We start from the raw sequence: 21,341 nt of genomic DNA, 5'->3' as shown, positions 1-21,341 counted from the left end.
TTCATATTGACAGGGATCCAATGAAGACTTTTTTTTTCTTGGGAATCCTTATCTATCCTAGTTTGGCAGAGAAGAATTTTCAATTTTTAAAGAGTTTTCTAAAAATGCTTAGTTTTCCAGTGAGTTTTTCCTTTATAAATCAGAATAGCTCCTGTTGTAGAATTTTGATTATTTGAATACTTAAATATTAATGTCTGTTGATATACTGTACTTGATAAGTAATGGAGACCAATGTCTCCCTTTTCCATGTTCTTTAAAACTTACCCTCAATTAAGTCACTTATGCAGAGGTTAAGGGGTACAACACTAAAAAGGCACCGACAAGACAAATAGTGTTGTAGTATGTCTAGAGCATTGGTAGTAGAAGCTAATTAAGGGAATACTACATGACCTAAGAAATAAAGATATTGGGGCTATTTTACAAGATACTGTTAAATGTAAGGAAATGTGAAGCACTTGGTAACTCAGTTACCAAGAGAAAAATAAAAGCATAACCATTGATAACATTGGGGAGGATGTGGGAAAATTGTAACACTGATACACTACTGGTGAAGTTGCAAACATTCTGGAGAGTAAGTTGAAACTATGCCCGTAAGGCTATAAAATTATACATGCCTTTTGACTGGCAATACCACTACTAGGTCTGTATCCCAAAGAGATGTTTTGACATGCCAGTGAGTTGGATTTAAGTGAGGCAGAGTTGCACAAATTCATCAGTCTTACTCTCTCTTTGAGTTAACAAAGTCCAGTGGCAAGACAAAAGTCAAGATGACTGGCAATGGCCTAGGATATAGTGGATGATTTAGCATCTTTGATGTGCAAACAAGTATCTAAATGCTCCACAGCAATAGCTTCAGATGCTTTCTTGGCTATTAGAACAAATTGTTCCCATCTGGCCATTCTACCAAGGGATGTCTTCACATGTTTGGGGTAGACATTCCCCATACTCACCACTGGGTTACTCTTAACCTCGTTTAGCCCATCCACCAATATGGTTTACCAGGGTATCGCCTCTCTGCATGCTATAGCTTCTTGGAGTCATAGGTGAGAGTTGGGTAAAAAAGATGGACACAAAAAATGCATGAGCAGCCCTGGAAAGGATTCACTAAGCCCTCTCCCCAGAAGTGCTAATCCTCCCTGAACACTCCATTCACCCTAGAGTATAATATTACATCACAAAATAAAGAACAAAAAGCCCAGGTTAGGACTCTTTTCAGGAAAGGGTTCATGTTGCCCTAGGGAAAAACTATGGGACATTTGATTTAGAAATGTAATAAGCCTTACAAAAATAGCAGATGCCTGAAATGAAAAAGGGAAATGCATTGTTAGAAAGTCTTAAAGGTAGAGCATTTGCAAAGTATGAAAACTGCAGAACATAATATCATTAATCAAGAATGCTTGTAGAGTTTAGGAAGGGAAATGGCGTTAATGAGGTACTTCCACAAAGATATGCCAACTTTACTTCAAGCCTACTCAACAAAAGGGAGAAGAGCTTTGGAGTTTGTAACTTGAGTAGACAATCAACTACAAAGACTGATAGTGAGAGGAGTATTCAGAGAAAAAGGAGGAAGAAGAAAAGGAGGAGGGTCAGGAGAAAAAAAAAACTGGTGGCAGTGATGATGATGATGATGCTATTAGTCTGGAGAAAAGGTACCAAGACTTGAAGACATGTCTAAATTATCTTGGTTATGAAAAAATAAAGATGCCAAATTTATATGTGTTCTTGGAAACAGTAACTTGTAAAATATGAATGAGATCAAAATTCAACCAAGCCTTGTTCCTGCAGATCTTTCCAGGTATGGACCACAAAACCCAAGCAAAAGTGTCCCTGTCATCATCTAAGAGGCAAGAGCAGGGAATCATTCACACCATGATTCTCTCACACTAGATTTTGGAACAATATAGATCATGCCATTTCACATGGCAAAACCAGGAATCAAGAGACCAAAGACTTAGATACTTTGAGTAAAGCTTGCTGCCAACCTATACAAACAAAGAAGTATCAGATGTACCTGTTTTCTGTTATAACTGTGATTTGGATAAATGGATGAATTATATGTGTAGCAGAAAGAGGAATATAATTTTGATATGAGAAAAGTTTAATTCCAGAATGACAACTTTAGCTTCTGGAGGAGTGAGGAAAGAATGCTCTGAGCTCACTCAAACTCACTTTCAAACAATTACAAAAACAACTCAAAATGAATTCTGTCCACAGTGCCAACAAAAGATGAAGGGAAAAAGTTTTCCATCCTAAAATATTATGGAGTATTGGCAGTGAAGATCCATCTCCCTGGGAAAGGAGGGGAGCATAATCCAGATCAAGTGGCTTCCATATAGGTCTGAGAAAGTCCAGGTGGACCAGCATCATGGGAAATGAAACCCAGCTCAGTTCAGAACAGGCAATATCTAAGGAAAATAGCTACAGTCCTCCCTGCAGCAGGCCAGCCAGGTCACCATAGCCAAAACACATTATAAGTCCCAGCAAAAGAAGCACAAGACAGCATCCCTCCACTTCAGGAACAGAGTCAAACTTTAACATATAGGCAAAGATCATAGAATAAGCTGGAAAAATGAAGAAAAGACAGAAAAAAACCCTAACCTGACAGATAAGATCAAAACCCAAATTCAAAAGAGGATAATAATGACAAAATGGAAACATGTGAAACCTCAAAGGAAAGTGTGAAAGGTTTTCAGGGCCAAAAAGGATTTCTGGAAGAGCTCAAAAAGGAGTTAAAAAATAAAACAAATGAGGTAGGAAATTTGGGGTTGGGGGGGGGGGGGTAGAACGAGTCAACAGCTTAGTGAAAGATATACAAAAATTCACTGAAGAAAACAACTTCCTAAAAACTAGAATTGGCCAAATGGAAAAGGAGGCACAAAAATCCACTGAAGAAAATATCTTCTTCAAAAAGTAGAATTGGCCAAATAGGAAAGGTGCTGCAAAAGCTCAATGAATAATATAATTTCCTAACAAATAGAATTGGGTAAATGGAAGTTAATGACTCAATAGACATCAAGAAACAACAAAACAAAATAACAGAATGAAAAATAAGAAAATATAAAGTATCTTATTAGCAAAACAACTAAATTAGAAAATAGATATGAGAGCTAATCTAAGAATAATTGGATTATCTGAAAACCATGATCAAAAAAGAGCCTGGACACCATATTACAAGAAATTATCAAGGAAAACTACCCTGATATTCTCAAACAAGAAAGGAAAAATAGATATTGAAGGAATCTACAAATTACCTCCTAAAAGAGATACCAAAATAAAAACTGCTAGGACTATTATAACCAAATTCCAGAACTCCCAGGTCGAGAAAATACTGCAAATGGCCAGAAAGAAGAAAATCACATATAGTGGAATCACAGTCAGGATTACATAAGACCCATCAGTTTCTACATTAAAGGACTTGAAGACTTGGAATATAATGTTCTGGAAGGCAAAGGATCTAGGATTACAACCAAGAATCATCTACCTTAGCAAAACTGAACATAATCCTTCAGGGGAGGGGAATGGATATTTAATGAAATAGAGAATTTTCAAGCATTCCTGATGAAAAGACCAGAGCTGAATACAAAATTTGATGATCAAATACAAGACTCAAGAGAAGCATAAAAAGGTAAACAGGAAGAGAGAAAAGGGGAGAAAAGGAAGAGAAAAGGGAAGAGAATCAATGGATTCAATAAGGTCAAATTGTTTACATTTCTACATGAGAGGGTGATTATTAAGATTCTTAAGATACTTAAGGTGTTTAAGATACTTAAGAACTTTATCACTATCAGGGGAGTGAAAAGAAGTATACAAGACAGAGAGCAGGGAATAAGTTGAATATGACTAGATAATATTCAAAAATAACAAAATTAAGGGTAGTGAAGGAGAAAAACACTGGGAAAAAGATAAAGAGAGATAGATGAGATTAATTACCTCACATTAAGAGGTTCATAACAGTTAATACAGTGGCAAGGAAGAAAGGGTGGGTTAGCAGGCAGTGCTTGAACCTTACTCTCATTGGAATTGACTCAAAGAGGGAATAAAGTTCACACTCAGTCAGGTATAAAGATCTATCTTACCCTATACGGAAGTAAAAAAGGAGGGGGGGAATTAGAGAAGGGGGAATGAATACAAGGCAAGGTGATTTGGAGGAGGCAGTGGTTAGAAGCAAAACATTTGTGAATAAGGAAAGGCTGGAAGGAGAGAAAGGGAAGGATAATCACAGGGGGAAAATAAGATGGAGAGAAACACACAGTAATCATGACTATGAGTATGAATGGGATGAACTCACCCATAAAAAGGAAAAAGATAACAGAATTGATTAAAAAATAGAATCCAACAATATGTTATCTTTAAGAAACATATTTAAAGCAGAGAGCACATAGAGAGGATGGAGCAGAATCTATTATGATTTATATGAAGTTTTAAAAAGGAGTAGCAATCATGATTTCAGATGCAGCAAAAATAAAAATTGATCTAAGCAGAGAGATAACTTTGGGTTGCACACAAGGCCAGGGATGGAGGCTGTCCCAGACTCAAGATAAAAAAGGATCTTATCATGAATTGAGTCATCACTAGCTAATGCAGGAACAATACTGTCAAGATGTTATCAGAAAAAAAAGAACTATTTCTTTTTATAACCATCAACTAGCTAGACATCAATATATTAAGTACACGCCATTTGACTTGAAGGAAACTGGTATACAATGGAACTAGTGTTAAGAAATATTACTGCATGACACATGTGTGTCTAGGTGTATGGGATATTCAGGGAGGGCCAGCAGCTCTAGTGTGAGGGCTTGCTGAGTCCATTATAGGACTATTATGTGTCTACCTTTCATCCAACTCCTTTTATGCTCCAAGAAGCTGTAAAATAGGCAGTAGCCACACTCCAACAAAACAGTCTCATAACATGGGCTAAACCAGGTTAAGGGTAACCAACAGACCTCAAGCTCAGTTAGGCAGATGTCTACTTTAAGCATGTGGAGATTTTTCCTGGCAGAATAAGTAGATGAGAACAGTTTCTTCCAATGGCCCCAAATATGGCTGAAGCAGATATTATGGGACACATAGAGCCTGGTCAGATATCAAAGATGCCAAGGTGAGCCACTATATCTGACTTTTGTCTTGCCACTGGACTTTAGTGACTCTGGAAGAGAAGGTAAGGTTGACAATTCTATGCAACTCTGCCTCACTTAAATCCAATTCACTGGCAAGTCAAGACATCACCCCAACATATCATTGGCCCTCTTCAAAAAAGAACAATATGACCTCTCAGTTTGTTTCCAAAGAATGAGTCTTGAAGAAAAAAAACCTTTGTTGTTCAGAGTGATTGGAAGAATTTAATCATCAGAGATATTTAAATATGAGGTCTTAAATAAAGGGAAAATTACAAAATTCTAATGAACCAGAAGTCCATTTGATATAAGTGATGGCACACTGAGGCAATAACCTTAGACCATTAAAATTTAGCTTCTGGACTCAATATTCTTTGAAAAATGTTGGAAACTGTTTTTACATGTAATTGGGGGAAAATAAAATTTAATACCTCAAAAAAAAAAGAAATTTAGTTTCTGCAAAAAGTCAGTTAAGAAAACCAATAAAAAGAATATTGCTTTGAAAACAACTAAAACTGTGCCTAAAATTGAGGGCTCAAATTCCAATGACCTTGTATATTGGAAAACCACAAAGGTTGAGCACCACACGTAACTTGCTCAAAGAGCAATAGTAATAGAAATAATTATGAGTATCTAATCCCAGAGTGAGCCTCATTTCCCCAAAAGTCCCAGCAGTAGAGAGAAAAGAAAGTGCATCAAGAGGGTAATAACCAGCCAACGGCATTTAAAAGCTTAGAGTTCAGGATCATAATCAATAAACTAAAAATTTAGAAACAGGGTGAAAGTACCAGAACTACCGAGTCATTAGTTAATTTACATATAATACATCAGGCAAAGCATTTCTAGGATGGCATGTATATAATATGTACAATTACAGGTTGTTTTGTATTTTATCCTATTCATTGTTGTTACAATAATAATAATTATAATATTTATAATGGCAAACAGCATTTATTTAGCATTTTAAGATTTGTAAAGTGCTACATCTATATTATCTCATCTGTTGAATGTTTGGGGTTGTCTACCATTTATATAATGTTTAAATATATATGCTTTCATGTAAAGTTCCTCATATATTTGTTATATATTATTATTATATTTTCATATGCTGAATTTTATGTGTAAATCATACATTTGTTGTTTATAGAATTATGTCATTCTTATCATTAGTAAGAATGTGTATATAGTTGTTGTCATAAATAAATAGTGTATATAGTTGTCAAAAATAAGTTTACTTCTGCCAATATAGTTGTGTATGTGTGCATATATATATACACACACACTATATATATTATATATAAAATCAATATATATATATTGAGTTTCACTAATAATGAATGTTTACTTTTGTCTGTGTGATTTTATACATTGATTATATTGAGTAAGAATTTTTATTCTGCAGTAATCTGATATATACTATGTTTATTTAATTTTGTTGGCTTTTTGTTATAAATTGTTTGTATTCCCCCCTCCTATCCTGAATTTGTTATTTACAAAAGACATATCATTGTATCCCTCCCACCTTCAATACCTGGCATGCTTTGGGTGCTTCAGAAATGCTTGTTAATAGACTGATTCATGCATTTTCCATTTTCTTTCATTGGAAGTCTCAGAAAAAAGAGCAAAAGATATTTCCACTCACTCCAACATGTCCATTGTTCTTTCTGAGTGTTCTATTTTGAGACCTGGACCCAGGGAGAAAGGAGAGGGGAAACTCCGTTTCCAGGGCTTGATCCACCTCTATGATGAGCTTCAGGAAGAAATGGGGTCGATCTTGGAATGGGATGTGGTCCCTTAAAGGAGTTCAGGAACAGTATCATTCTCACCTTGAAAAATTTCATGGAACCTTGGGATAGGATAAGGGAGATCAATAGCAGCTTCAAGATGCCCGCCTTTGTGAATGGACCCAACAGCATCCCTGGAAGAAAATGAAGATCAGAGCTTTCTGAAAGGACAGAGGCCTCCTAATACACTCATTTCTCTCTCCCTACTCAGCATTTAAGAAGTTTGTTTTTCAAATTTATATGAAAATTCTCTTTCATTGCCTAAAGTTCTCTCCCATGCATTGGTTATCTCTCATGAGATTCCTTCCAGGTCCTCAGAGCTTTCAGGACATGGCTTTCCTCCAGCCTTGATCATTAATTTTGCCTCTCAGAGACCCTTTCTCATCTAGCCTGCCTCATTCTCTTGCCCTGTTTTCTGGGCTGAGAATGTAAGCTCCCTGAGGGCAGAGATGGTTTCTTTTCTTTTCTTTTTTTGTCTTTGTATCTCTTGTTCTAGCACAGTACCTGGCACTTAAGAGCCACTTACTCATAAGTCACTTAACCCCAATTGCCTAGCCCTTGCCACTCTTCTGTCATAGAATTTATACTCTGATGCTGAGCAAAATAACTGATGGAGAATGAACTAAGCAGAACCAGGAGATCACTGTGCACAGTACCGGCAATATTGTACTATGACTTGGCTACTTGGAGATACAACCACCCAAGATGATTCTGAAGAACTTACACCAAAGAATGCTCTTCACCTCCACAGCAAGAACAGAAGCAGATCAAAACATACTCTCTTCCACGTTAGTTTATTTACAGTTTTATTTGGGAGTTTTGGTTTCATATGATCATTCTCTTATAACAATGACCAATATGGAAGTATGTTGTGCATGATCATTTATGTTTAATCCAGATCAAATTGCTTACCATCTCTGAGAGGTGGGAGAGAAGACAAAATGTATGTTGAAAATTATTACTTGTAATTGGGAAAATGAAAGATATTCCAATAAAATTTTTTAAAAGAATTCATACTAAAAAAGAGAAGGTAAGGGTTATTTTTTTAAAAAGTGCAAAGAACTCAGGATGGAAATCAGCCACAACACATTCTCTCATCTTGGGGGGTTCAGGGGAGTAAGTATCTGGTAGGATGTGGCAGTCTCCCTTCCTTATTTTTTTTTTAGTGCTTTCCAAAGACTTCTGGGACACCTGAGCAACAAGATGGACTACTAGACATTTTCTCTGATCTCTATGACCTTTTCGACTCTCCCCAATGGAAATTATGCCTAATATAAAGAAACTTCAGCTCTCTCCATGGTCTAGGGCTCCCAGAATCCAAATGAAGTCAAGGGGAAAAAATATGAATTTGTTTATTTATAAAGTTCTTTTATTTAGCTAGAAATTCTACTTGCATAAGGATGTTCTAAAGTTTTTACTTAAACAACAAACACCTGGGGGTAGATAAGTGGCTACGTGGATTGAGAGTGAGGCCAGGAGACACGGTCTTGGGTTCAAATTTGAGCTCAGATACTTCCTAGATGTATGACCCTGAACAAGTCACTTAACACTCATCGTCTAGCCCTTGCCACTCTTGTCTTGGACCTGATATTTAGTATTGATTCTAAAAGAGAAGGTAGAGCTTTTAACAAAAGTAAACACTAACTCAGTTGGGAAAGTTTCAGACATTGTTCCAGCAGTCTGATTCTGAAATGAAGAGCATTCCAAATGGCACTAAGGGAATGGTCGGTGTTGGAGGACTTGTTGGATTCTCAAACAATTTTCTAATCTGCCTAAAAGCTAATATTTCAACCTCGTCAGTATGTGAAGCAGTTTTTCAAGGCTGCTACTAAGCCATCTCACATGTTGTCTATGCACTGAACCAGCCACTCTTGGCACTTTGTTAGAAAAGTGGGAAAAGTCGGGGCGGGTTCACCTCTTGTGGGTGACTATCCTCTCCAAAAGCACCAGTTTTGTTGCCCTTTACCCATTCTCTTCCGTTTATTTAGTTATTTTTCAGTCATGTCTGATTCTTTGTGACCCCATTTGAGGTTTTCTTAGAAAAGACACTAGAGTGGTTTGCCATTTCCCTCTCCAGCTCATTTTACAGATGAGGAAACTGAGGCAAGCAGGGTGAAGTGACTTGCCCAGGGTCACACAGTTACAAAGGGTCAGAGGCCAGATAGGAACCTAGAAAGGTGAGCTTTGCTGACTCCAGGCCCAGCACTCTATCCACTGTATCACCTAGCTGCCCTAACTGCCTTCCATACTCCCATTTTATGGGTGAGTTGAGCTCGCCTTCATTCACAGTTAGGATTATTAATTGGGTTTTTTCCTCTGTCATACCCTCATACGTTTTCTTCTCAATGACCTCCTCTTCACAAAGAAGAGAATGGTTTATTTTTTTTTTAAGGATGTGATTAACATTAGTGATCTGTAATGAAAACCATCTGCTTCCTCTCCACAGCACCTCCCACCTTCCTCTCAGGCCCTGATCTCTGGTCCCTAACTTAGCATTTTCTTGCCTTTTCAGCCTCTTTTTATAATCTAGTTGAAATTCCTTTTGCTTGTGACTCCCCAGCTCTACCTTTCCTCTTGAACCTTATTATCTCCTTTCCCTGGCATCCCCACCTTTTTTCTTTGATAAGTTTAACGTATTCCCGCTCTAAACTTTGTGCGCGCACACACATACAGAAGAGAGTTAAGTAGGTGTTCAATTCCTCTTTGTTTCAGATAAGAGTAAGGTTCATGTCATGGGATACCTTTTCCTAATCTTAAGCAAGCAAGTATTCGGGGAGTGGAACACCCAGGCAACCAATAAAACTGGGAGATCCAAAGCCATCAGAGGTCCAACCAATAACAGAGCCAGTAGCAGCTGCAGCCATGTCCAAGGAGGAGTCATAGTAGCCAAATGACCTTGCGTGACCGGACACAGCAACAGATTGACCCATCCGCCAAGCCACCACATCCCAGCTGATGAAGGGGGGAGCGACTCATCTGTTTCCTGTGCCTTGCACCAAAGCACATTTTGCAGCACTCTCTGGAGTTCCCAAGGTAAAGGTACTCTGTGGGTTTACACTCTTGAAATAATGACTCACAAGCTCCCATCTGTGCGTTTACCCTTAATAGTCAGCCAGCAGACACAATTAACCCACAGCAAAGGCATTTACTCAGATGGCACTACAAAATATCCATCCCCATAAACTTGGGACACACTATCCCACAGCTACAGTGTCAATGTAAAGAATGGACACCATATAGAGTACATTAGCAGTATGTAGCCAAAGTAACTCTTTCCCCTAGCACTGCGATGCCCTGTGGTAATTTCTCTTCTCATGGCATTCTCGTGCAATTCGCTTGGATACTGTGTTTCTAGGAGGTTGCTCAGCTGGGCTATTTTGTCCTGTTTCTCTCCTCTCCAAAACTTAGACTCCTCAGGGCTAATTCACTCTTGAATCTGAACTAGACTTCTAGGACCAACCATTATTTTATTTCCCACCCAGCCGCACTGATCTCAATTTTGTCCTTATGCTCCCATTCCGGATACTTTCTCCCTCCCTTTCTTTTCAGCCTGCTTTTGAGTGTTGTCTTCCTCCATTTGATTATAAGCTTCTTGAGGGCAGCAGCTGTCTTTCCTTTCTGTATTTGTTTTATCAAAGTTTAGGACAGTGCCTGACACATGGAAGGTACTTAATGAGTACTGACTGACTGTCTATGAGAGCCTACAGGAGTTAGTCCACTGCTGGGAGCCATTACTAGTGGAGTTGGAAGAAGTGGGAAATCTCCTCCCCATCCCCTGGGCACAGAAGAGGTGCAAGGCACAGGGTAGAAATCAATTCCTTCCAAGAGCTGCTTCTATTTTCTGCGACTGACTCTTCTGTACTGCCACAGAGGACACACAAGACTCTTTAGATAGTGTCTGTTTGCAAAGCTCACGGGCTTCTTAAGAGTCATCAGAAGGTGTGGCAGTTCCATCAGCCACCCCATGGCTAGGGCTAGTAAAGCTGACTTATTCCATCAAGTTGGAAGGAAGAACATCTTACCTCCTAAAGATTTGGATAAACACTTCTTCATATTTCCTCTATCTTAACACCTCATTATAACCATCTGTGTCCTTCCCCTTTTGTCCTATAATTTCATCAATAGGGCTAGAGGAAACTCAAGTTAACCAAGCGTTTATCAATTACCTCTTCCGCCATATTTACATATTGTTTTCTCTAGCGAGATTATAAATTCCTCAAGCACAAAGATGTTTTCACTTTTGCCATAGTATCCACAATGCCTGGTAGAATCCCTGCTACATAGTGGGTGTTTAATAACAAGATTTGATTGCTTGATAGCTGTGGCCATTAAAAAGCATTGAATAGTCAGTTACTTTGAAAGTTTTATCTACTTAGAACCACATAGCACTTCAATAAATGCAAAAGAATCTTCAAAGCTACATTTTCTTTTATAGAACAAAATGCTTTTTAAATGTAATTCCTAGGGCAGCTAGATGGTTCAGTAGATAGAGAGCCAGGCCTAGAGATGGGAGGTCCTGGGATCAAACATAATCTTAGACAAAGCTGTGTGACCCCTGGGCAAGTCACTTAAACTCCAACTGTATAGTCTTTGCCACTTTTCTGCCTTGGATACAATTCTAATTAGTACTGATTCTAAGAGAGAAGGCAAGGTTTTTTTCCCTTTAATATAGTACCTGTTTCAAACCTTTCCATGTTAAAAAAAACCAAGCCAAAATTTCAGATTATGTGACCTATAAGATGAGGGATTGTGAAGTGTGAATCAGACTTTCTTTGTCTAGCATCAGCAACTTTTAAATTGATCAACTAAAACTGAAAACACCCCTATTTAAAACTTTGTAAGCCATCAAGTAAGAGAATTCACAAGTCACTTACTTGAAGAGCTCCCCCCTTTTAACCCAAGCAATCAGAAACTTGTGAATCCCATGATAAAAAGTTGATACATTCAGAGGCCTATGATAAGAGTTGACACCTTCAGTGGATGAGAGGTGGATCCTACAGACATTACCCTCCTGTGCAGTGCTCAACAATTTGGAAGCTGTGATTGGCCCCTGTGAAGAGGGGAAGGGACAAAAAGGACTATAAAAGTCCTGATCTTCTTCAGCTAGAGAGTCTTCTGCAAGCAGTCTTCTGGAGATCGTCTTCAGTAGTTGTCTTCAACTGGTGGCCTGCCTCTTGGAGGTAACTTGGGACTTGGACTGCCTCTTGGGTGAGTGAGTAACTGGTCTTCCTTTCCTGGTGTCTGGAGAGAGAGTAGTTTCAGAGAGACCTTCCCTTCTTGGAGGAGGCCTTATGGGTAGAACTCTGGGTCCTCTGGTCGAGGGTTAGCCCTGCTGGGCTGAGCCAAGCACCAGAGCAATATTTAATGTGATAGGGTAGACATCTTCTCTACCCTCTTTTTGTATTTCAGTACTTTCATTCTTTTTACTTCTTTGTAAATAAAAGCTACTAAAAGTCATTTTGACTTGGGCTATGATATTTTTGAATTGGCAACCACAATATTACTCTGGTATTCTCATTATTTAGTCAAATCCTTAATTTAATTCCTCACAGAATTAATCTCTTTTTGTAGGTTGCTGAGGAAGAGGAGGAGGAAGAAAAGGAGGAGAAGAAGGGGAAGGAGGAGAAAGAGAAAAAGGAAGAGGAAGAGGAATTATGTGCTAGATTGCAAAGCTGAATCTTTAGGACAAAAAAGACAGGACCCCAATAAGGTAAAATATTTATGAAATAACACTGGAAACCTCTAAGCCTCAAAACACTCATCTGACACACTTCTCACTAACCAGGATTGTCTCTTGATAGAAGCCTGGTCCTAGGTTAGAGATCCCAAAGGTTTCAGAGACTCTGCCCAGATTACTTTTCCTAACTTCCCTCCACTCCATAAAAAACAACAGATGCTTAATCAAACCATTTGGGGGAGGAAAAGAAGGGAAACCAAGGGAGAAATTGGAACAGGGAGCCAGCGCACATAGCTGTGCTGGGACTAAAAGAAAGAAGGCTGAAACCATGTTGGTGTAATTCCCTTCCCTGACCCCCCCCCACCCCCTATAATGATAACAAGGGCAGAGACATGAGCCAGTGAACACTATATCCCTCAGCAAAGAGGTTGCTGTAATCTGGTAGACCAGTATTGGCTAGGTTCCAACTAGCAATAGGGGAGAAGCCAAAAAGTGAGAAACAGGAGAACATGAAAACAATTTCTTTAAAGTTGAAACACCAAAAATGTTAAAGGGAAAATGATAATTAAAAGCCCAGAGCATAAGTAAATAAATCAACAGAGAAGATCCTAAAATCAAAAATCTAGATAAATAGTAAATTTTCAAAAATATCAAACCTTTGGGCACAGCTGGGGGGCTCAGTGGATTGAGAGCCAGGCCTAGAGATAGGTCTTGAGTTCAAATTTGACCTCAGATACTTCCTAGCTGTGTGACCCTGAGCAAGTCACTTAACCCCCATTGCCTAATTCTTACCTCTCTTCTGCCTTGGAACCAATACATAGTATTGATTCTAAAACAGAAGGTGAGGGTTTAAAAAAAAAAGAATATCAAACTTTCTTAATAAATACTTTAAGACAAAGATCACAAATCTGTGCTTGATAATATACAGAATCCTAAGGAGTCTCAAGAAAATATAGAACCACAAGAAACCCTAAAATTGATTAAAGAAGAAATAAAATCCAGTAAATAAGAAATTAGGAATAAATAAATATCAGAACCTAGAGTTCCCAATGCAGAATTTGAAAACTAATTAGCAAATTAGAAAAAATGTGAATCTACAATGGAGTAGTTCTCTAAAGACAAGAGATGAATAAATATAGGATACAAAAATATGGAACTTAAGGAAAATAAGATGGAAGCAAAACAAAAGAAAAATAAACTCTAGACAACCTAGAGTGATTGGCTCAAAGACAAGATGCACAGAGACAGACTGAGGATTATAGGTCTCCCAGAAGAACATGACAAGTTTTAAATCTTAAACACTGTAATTCTTTTAAAAATATAAGAAAACTACCCAGAAATTCTGAAAACAAAACATAGCACTACTTGAGATAATTCACAGAATACCTCAAGGGGAAAAAAAGAACCTAAACTTCATAGTCTAAGACACATAGGGGTGAAATTTAACAATTTTAATGACCAGCAACAAATTTTGGTCAGAAAAAAGGCCTTTGGATATTCACATGACATGAGATTATTTCATGCCCATGAGAAACCACAAAAGAGAATGGACTAGAATAGAATATTCTGTATATAAAGGAACAATAAGCAATGACCCAAAATACCATCCCCCAAAAACATGAGCCTAATAATCAATAAAAGATATTCAACAAAAGATATAACTGAGGTGTTCCTACAAAAAAAGGTCAGAAAAAATTTTTAACTAAAAAATACTCCAAAGACAAACGTACACACACAAGATAAATTAATACAATTAGCATTCAGGCATAGAGAATAGCCTGCAGGAATGTGCTGGAACAAGCTCAGACTAGAGCTGATTATTAAATTTGAAGTATGAACATTTATTCCTCTGAAATGGCAAATGTTAGAAATCAGGACTCGATTTGTTTTGTTGATGATCCAGACTTAATACAGTGATGAAGAAAATGTGAATAATGTATTTTAGAATTTCAAATGTTGAACAGTACCCCCCCCCAAAAAGAGCTAGTTGTTAAACATTTGCCAGAATTCCCTTTCCTTACAAGCTAGTGTAAAGGCACAGAAATGGTAGAGTGGGTACTTTTTAGGAAGAATAGGGAGAAGGCCAATTTTACTGGTTTATAGAACAGGGGAAGGGAGGAAAGTGAGGATGTGAGAAGATAGGAAGGGAGGGAGAGAGGGAGGAAGAAAGTGAGGGAGGAAAGAAGGAAGGAAGGAAGGAAGGAAGGAAGGAAGGAAGGAAGGAAGGAAGGAAGGAAGGAAGGAAGGAAGGAAGGAAGGAAGGAAGGAAGGAAGGAAGGAAGGAAGGAAGGAAGGAAGGAAGAAAGTGAGGGAGGAAAGAAGGAAGGAAGGAAGGAAGGAAGGAAGGAAGGAAGGAAGGAAGGAAGGAAGGAAGGAAGGAAGGAAGGAAGGAAGGAAGGAAGGAAGGAAGGAAAGAAGGAAGGAAGGAAAGAAGGAAGGAAGGAAGGAAGGAAGGAAGGAAGGAAGGAAGGAAGGAAGGAAGGAAGGAAGGAAGGAAGGAAGGAAGGAAGGAAGGAAGAAAGGAAGAAAGGAAGAAAGGAAGGAAAGGAGGGAGAGAAGGAGAGAGGGAGGGAGAAAAATATTTTTAAGTACTTATGTGCCAGACACTTTGCTAAGTGCTATGGATACTAAAAAAAAAAATGGCAGTCTCTGAGGATCAAGGAGCTTACATTTTAATGGAAGACAGCATACAAAAGAGAGCTAGAAAGGGTTAGGAGTGGGAGAGAAAGTACCCAGGAGAAGGATGTTATTTTGAAGTCTAGAAAGACAAGGAAGTGGGCTGAAAGGGGAATGAAGGCAGGTTAACTTGGGCCTCCGGGGGGCTCTAGGAGAGGAATAAGGTATAATAAGGCTGGAAAGAGAAGTTGGGGCCAGGTCGTGCCAGTCTTTAAAAGTCAAACAGAGGACCTTAAGTGCAGTGCATTCCTTTCTCTTATATTTTATCTTAGCTTCCATTGCTGTTTACTAAGTAGGGGAGCCTCAGGGTCTGATGGGTACCCAAGGACAACTACTCAGGAGGTACTGAGTTCCCCATCACTGGATGCCTTCAAAAAAAATGCTGGATGAGCACTTATCAGGTATGTTGTAGAGGGGATTCTTGTTTAGCTTTCAGATAGACTAAAAGGGGTCTGATCATCGCTTCAGTTCCGACATTCTAGGATGACCCCCTCTGAAATCTTTCCCCTGTTTGTTCAGTGTTCTAATCCTTTAGTTAAGATCCTGCCATGATGCCTAATTTAACAATAAGTTAACATTTCTATAGCACCTACTCTGTACCGGGTGCTGTGCCAAGCACTTTAGAAATATTAGCTCATTTGATCCTCATAACAATGCTGGGGTGCTCATCAGCTCGGGGAGTGGGGAGGGAAAGAACATGAATCATGTACCTATGGAAAAATATTCTAAATTAATGAATTAACGCTGGGAGCTAGGCTCTATTATTATCCCCATTTTACATAGGAAAAAAATGAGGCTAAGAAGTTAAATGACTTGTCCAGGGTCACAGAGCTTGGATTTGAACTTCCTGCCTTCTCTCTCCAAAGAGAGGCTAGTTCTCAAAGTCCATTCCAAATCCAAGAGCACTGAGAAACAGAATCATTGAAGCCAAAGTAAAGATTATAGACTGAACCTATTATTCAAAACCCAGAGAGGAGGGCAATATCCTGGAATCAGGGAAGTTCACCGTGCTTCCAGGGTCATCTTTTAGTGCCCCTTCATAGGATTAATTTCCTCCAGCCCCCTCACTTTACAGATGAGGAAACTTAAGTGTCAGATAACACAATTGGGATCAGAGCCAGGACTTGACCTCAGATCCTTCAATTCAGTGCACTCCCTTCCATTATAGCCAGGCTGTCTCCTCCAGGCGTCCAGGGTCCCTGTGTTCCTCTCCCACTCATATCAGCACAAACTCTGGGGTGTTGCTGTGTTGTAAGAAATGTGAGAAATGCAGAAAGGCATGGAGAAATGTGCTTAAATTGATGCAAAGTGAAGTAAACAAGATTCTTCAAACTCCTCCTTGAGTCCAAGCTGGATGGCCATTAGAAGTGTCCAGCCTCTCTTCTTTGATTTCTGAAGTCTTTTCCATGGACATTGCCCGAGTTGTGCTGTGTCCTGTTTTCTGGTTCTGCTTACTTTGCCCTGCATCAGTTCCCATAACTCTTCCCAGGCTTTTCCCATGATCTTCATACTCACCATTTCCTACAGCTCAATACTAGTCCATCACACGCATGGTCCACAATTTGCTTACCTGTTCACCAGTCAGTGAGTAGAGCTCTCGGGCCTTTTGAGCTTTGAGTCTGAGGTCTAACGATTTGGGGAAATCCTAATAGCTGGCATTGCTCTAAAGCTCTTAAGGTTTAAAAGATGCTTTACATAAGTTCTTTTCTTTGGTCCTCACAATAACCCTGGAAGGTAGGTACCACTATAGGAAACAGTGCAAGGGAAGTTAAGTGACTTGCCCACAAGAGTAGGTCTTCCAGGCCATCAGGTCCAGCACTTTTATATATACTGTGCCATTTAACGAAGGCTTTGTCCCCTGAAAAAGGAGCTTCTCTGGGCAGATGGGAGGAGGCATCTTCAGCAGGGGCCCTTTCCAGCCCCTCTAATACCATGCCATGGAACCTTTGGTCTAGCTCTTGCAGGCATGAGAGATGTATGCATCAGCTGGGAGATGTGGTCAGTGTGACACAAGAAGTGTAGATGGTCACTACAAGAAGGAAGAGAGAGCTGACTGCCTTTAGAGGAGGAAGGAGAGAGGCTCAAATGGAGTCCAAAGGAATTTTTTTTTTAAACCTTTACCTTACATCTTGGAATCGATACTATGTATTGGTTCAAAGGCAGAAGAGTGGTAAGGGCTAGGCAATGGGGGTCAAGTGACTTGTCCAGGGTCACACAGGTGGGAAGTGTCTGAGGTCAGATTTGAACCCAGGACCTTCCATCTTTAGGCCTGGCTCTCAATCCACTGAGCTACCCAGCTGCCCCCTCCCCCAAAGATGTTTTTCTTAAGAAAGCCTTTGCAAAGGCATAACCTTTGTCCATCATATGCCCTAACTTGTACCCTTGCAGTGGTCTCTTATCTTTTCTGAAATATTATCACTTTGGGGCCAGAGGGAAGGACCGTTTATGGACAGAGAGAGAGAGGGCTGGAAGAGGATTGCTGATGAGATGATGGATGCAATTCCATGGGAGCATGCTCTTGCAGGAGAGAGAACACCACCCAAGAGCAAGTGGAAACATGGGGGGGGGGGGGGGAAGGAGATCTGGATCCTGGCACCCAGCAGGGGTTTTTCTTCCCTGCCTCCTCTTGCCCTTGAGAAAGACTCATGGTCTGCACACTTAGTGTACTGTACATGGAGCAGTGCACAACTCTAGCCCAACTGGAGTTCTCTACCTATTGCTTGGGTAAGAGCAATGGGCCTTTGAGAATCACACTCCTGGGTCAACAAATGCCACAACTCCTACCTGCCGTGACCAGAAGGGTATCCAGAAAGTTTAGATCACCCTGGGCATACCAAAGGCCCTGGCCCTTTCTTTATTTGCAGTGATGAAACCAGTGTTTCAGGAGTGACCAGACAAGGAGCAGAAACAGAGACCAGCATGAAAAAAGTGCCAGAGATAGCCAATGATCTTCATATAGCCCCACGGAGTGGAGTACCAAAAAAAGAAAAAAAGAAATATCAACTCAACTTCAGTCCACATCCTAGTTTAAATTCTGAAATCCAAACTTTCTCTCTCTCTCCCCCCCCCACTTCTTCTCTCACCCCTCCCTGTCTCTCTCTCTGCCTCTGTCTCTTCCTTTGTCTGTCTCTCTGTCTCTCCTTCTGTCTGTCTCTCCTTCTTTCTCTGTCTCTCTCCCCCACACACACTTCCTCCCTCACTGTCTCTCTCTCTCTCTGTGCCTCTGTCTCTTCCTTTGTCTCTCTGTCTCTTCCTCTTTTTCTGTCTGTCTTTCCCCCACACACTTCCTCCCTCACCCCTCCCTATCTCTCTCTGTCTCTGTGTCTTTGTGCCTCTGTCTCTCCCTCTCTCCCTTTCCATCTGAGCCCCTTTGCATGGTTCCTTTCCCCTCTCCATTTCTGCTTCTCTCTCTCATCTGTCACTTAGATCAGGCAGTTTAATTGTCACAAGAGCCATACCACCAAAGACTCAGAAGCTTCCATATCAGTAGCTGGAAGAGCATCTCTCCTAGGACCAGAGATTCCTTTTGGCTTCCTGAATCAGACAGAAAGCTCTCTGGGGGATATTGTGCTCAGGGCTCCCGCCTCACTGTTGGGCAACTTACTTTCTCAAGCAAACCCTCTGGAGGCTGAGAGGGGAGTCAGAGGCCCCTGCAGTGACCAAGGCCATCTGGTAGGAACAGAATAAGGATCAAATTGTATGATCCAGGCTCAGGAGAAATCCAGAGTTCCAAGTTATTAGTGAGGTGAGGACTTCAGGTTTTGTTTGTTGGCTTGTTTTAAGAAAGTTGTAGTAATAGGAATGGCATAGAAATGAGAGAGATCCTGGAAAGAGAAGACAAAGAGGGAGAGAAAGAGAGAGGAAATGGAGAGACAGAGAAAGGGAGAAGGGAGAGGAGTAAAGGGAGGGAAGGAGAAAGGATGCATATTAGAATATAAGCCTCTGTTGCATGTGGGAATTGTTTTCTTCTTTGTCCTTTTGTCCTCCCCAGTGCCTGAAAACATTCTAATAAAGACTTGTTGATAGGAAGGAAGGAAGGAAGGAAGGAAGGAAGGAAGGAAGGAAGGAAGGAAGGAAGGAAGGAAGGAAGGAAGGAACAAAAGTGAGGAAAGAGGAAAGGAAAGGAGGGGGGAGAAGGAGCTCCACAAAAGAGTGTGACAGAGAGAGACAGAGACAGAGACAGAGAGGGGTTATCATTCAACGAAGCCAAGTTTGAGGAAATCCAAGAGATCTGGAGAGACCTTTAGGAACTAATTGGAAAAAAAAGAGGAATGGAAGAAGGGCTAATGATAACCGAAAGAAAAGCCAAAGAGAATGGAGGGGCTGAGAATTTTGAGGGGGACTTTAAGGGACTGAGATTGTGCCATAATACTTCATCCACTGAAAATGCTTGATTTTAACTGTGACAAATCAAGTTGTTTGTGCGGATGGTCAACAAGGTTGATTTATTTAAAACAAGGTTTTAAATAAAACATTTAATTTTTTAAGGCAAAAGAGACCAAGGGGGAGAAGCAGAAGAGGAGAATAGAGGAGAAAGGGAGAAAAAAGGAAGAGGGAAAGAGAGGGTTAACGAAAGCACAGAAAATGGAGAAGGCTGAGTAAGAAAGAGAATGAAGAAAAGAAAGGAGTCTCTCTTCTAGCTCTTCATGCATCCTGGGAATTTCATGAAATCTGTCACAAAGTATTTGATCATCCTTGCCTTCCAAGGGTAGATTCATGTGATGAGTCTTACTTTGTTCAACAATCCAGACTAAGCCACTGGAAACTTTGATACTTTTTAAGCCAACTCAATGCCTTCTTGTCCTTGAAGGCCTCCCTCCTTCCACTTAATCTCTGTGGATCACCAGTTTCTTTCCAAGTTCGCTCAATCTCCACCTTCTACACAAACACTTTCCAGATCCCCCACCTCCAGCTGCTGGTGCCTCCCTGCCCAGATTACCTTCTAGCTATCTTGTACTTACTTACATATGTATACATTGTCTCCCCAATAAAAAGTAAGCTCTGCCAGGGCAGGGAAGGCACGGAGAGCCTCAGCCTCGGGGGACCGGCATCTAGTAGGTGCTTCATAAATGCTTGCTCACCTGCGTGAGGGCCAAAATGCTAGATGAGCCTACTTATGCTCCAGTGGAAGCTCCCTGAGGGGAGGGGGGGCGCATCCTCAGCCCCAGCCCCAGCCCCAGTCTAAGGCTTGTTATTTAGCGCACCAGGTAAACCACGGAACTCTGTCGTGGGGATAACAGTTGACCCCCACGTTGGTCCTGGAGACCCCGTGCTAGGGCTCTTGTCCACTTGACGACGGACAGAATCGCGGGCTGTGCTAAAACCCTGAACCCCAGAGCCCAGGTCCTAGACTCGAGGCCCACGGAATGGCTGCCTCAGGCTCCCACGGGGGCGGGAGGCACCCCCCGGGCTCCTGCCCCAGGCCGCCCCCTCCAAATGCATTCCCGAGGGCGCCTGCCCAGTTCTCCCGCGGCCCTCCCATGCCCCTTGGAGCTCTCCTCCCGCTCGGTCCTTCTCTCTCCCAGAGCCAGGGTGGAAGAAGTCTGCAGACTGGGGACGGAACGGGGCCGGGGGGTCCCTCTGGCGTCTTCTTTGGTCACCTCGGAGCCCAGAGCCCGGGGTTCCTAGAAGGCCGACAGGGAAACTTGTCCAGGGCTGTGCCAGCCCCTGCCCTGGGCATGCCCCGAGCACTCTGGGATGCAGGGCCCGGAGGCAGGGAAGTGAGAGCCGGCCAGTGGTCAGCGTGGTCTGGCCGTTCTGAGCGGCTGCGGTCCGGGCTGCCTGGAGTGGCCCATTCCCCCCAGCGCCGAACGCCCCACGCCTTCACCCCGGACACGCCTCCCCGGAGGAGCCGCAGGGGAATGGGCTGGAGGGAGGTAGGCTGCCTTCTCTGACCTGCCATGGCCATAGCGCTGGCTGCGGGCGGTCCCAGACGCCTTCTCTAGCTCTCCCCTCCGCTGGGGTGGCCCCCCGGGGCTCCGCAGGGCGCTTTCCCCGGCGTTCAGAGCTCACCGGCTGCTCAGCGTCGATCCCGGGCGCCTATAAAGTCAAGGGGTGAAGCGCGTGATTGCCGGGCACAGGCCCCCCCCC

At 41.4% G+C, this 21,341-nt stretch overlaps 1 protein-coding gene across 3 annotated transcripts in view; it reads right to left on the bottom strand.

The window, feature by feature from the left end:
• Positions 1–21,341, bottom strand: part of LRCOL1 (leucine rich colipase like 1) — a 36,167-nt gene that overhangs the window by 14,557 nt on the left and 269 nt on the right. Inside the window, exons 1-3 of one of the 3 annotated variants that reach the window (XM_016432319.2) lie at positions 21,147–21,286; positions 20,213–20,332; positions 6,941–7,032 (exon numbers count right to left, since the gene is read on the bottom strand). In XM_016432319.2, the coding sequence (XP_016287805.2) occupies positions 6,941–7,032; positions 20,213–20,332; positions 21,147–21,159 (225 nt within the window). In that variant the 5' untranslated portion in view covers positions 21,160–21,286. Of the gene's footprint in view, positions 1–6,940; positions 7,033–20,212; positions 20,333–21,146; positions 21,291–21,341 lie in introns of those variants that run through there. The other 2 variants (XM_016432320.2, XM_007489574.3) reach the window with 2 other exon arrangements.

This window comes from Monodelphis domestica, chromosome 3, assembly GCF_027887165.1.
Source record: "Monodelphis domestica isolate mMonDom1 chromosome 3, mMonDom1.pri, whole genome shotgun sequence".
NCBI classification, from domain to species: Eukaryota; Metazoa; Chordata; class Mammalia; order Didelphimorphia; family Didelphidae; genus Monodelphis; species Monodelphis domestica.
This window is presented reverse-complemented; position numbering and strand designations above follow the sequence as displayed.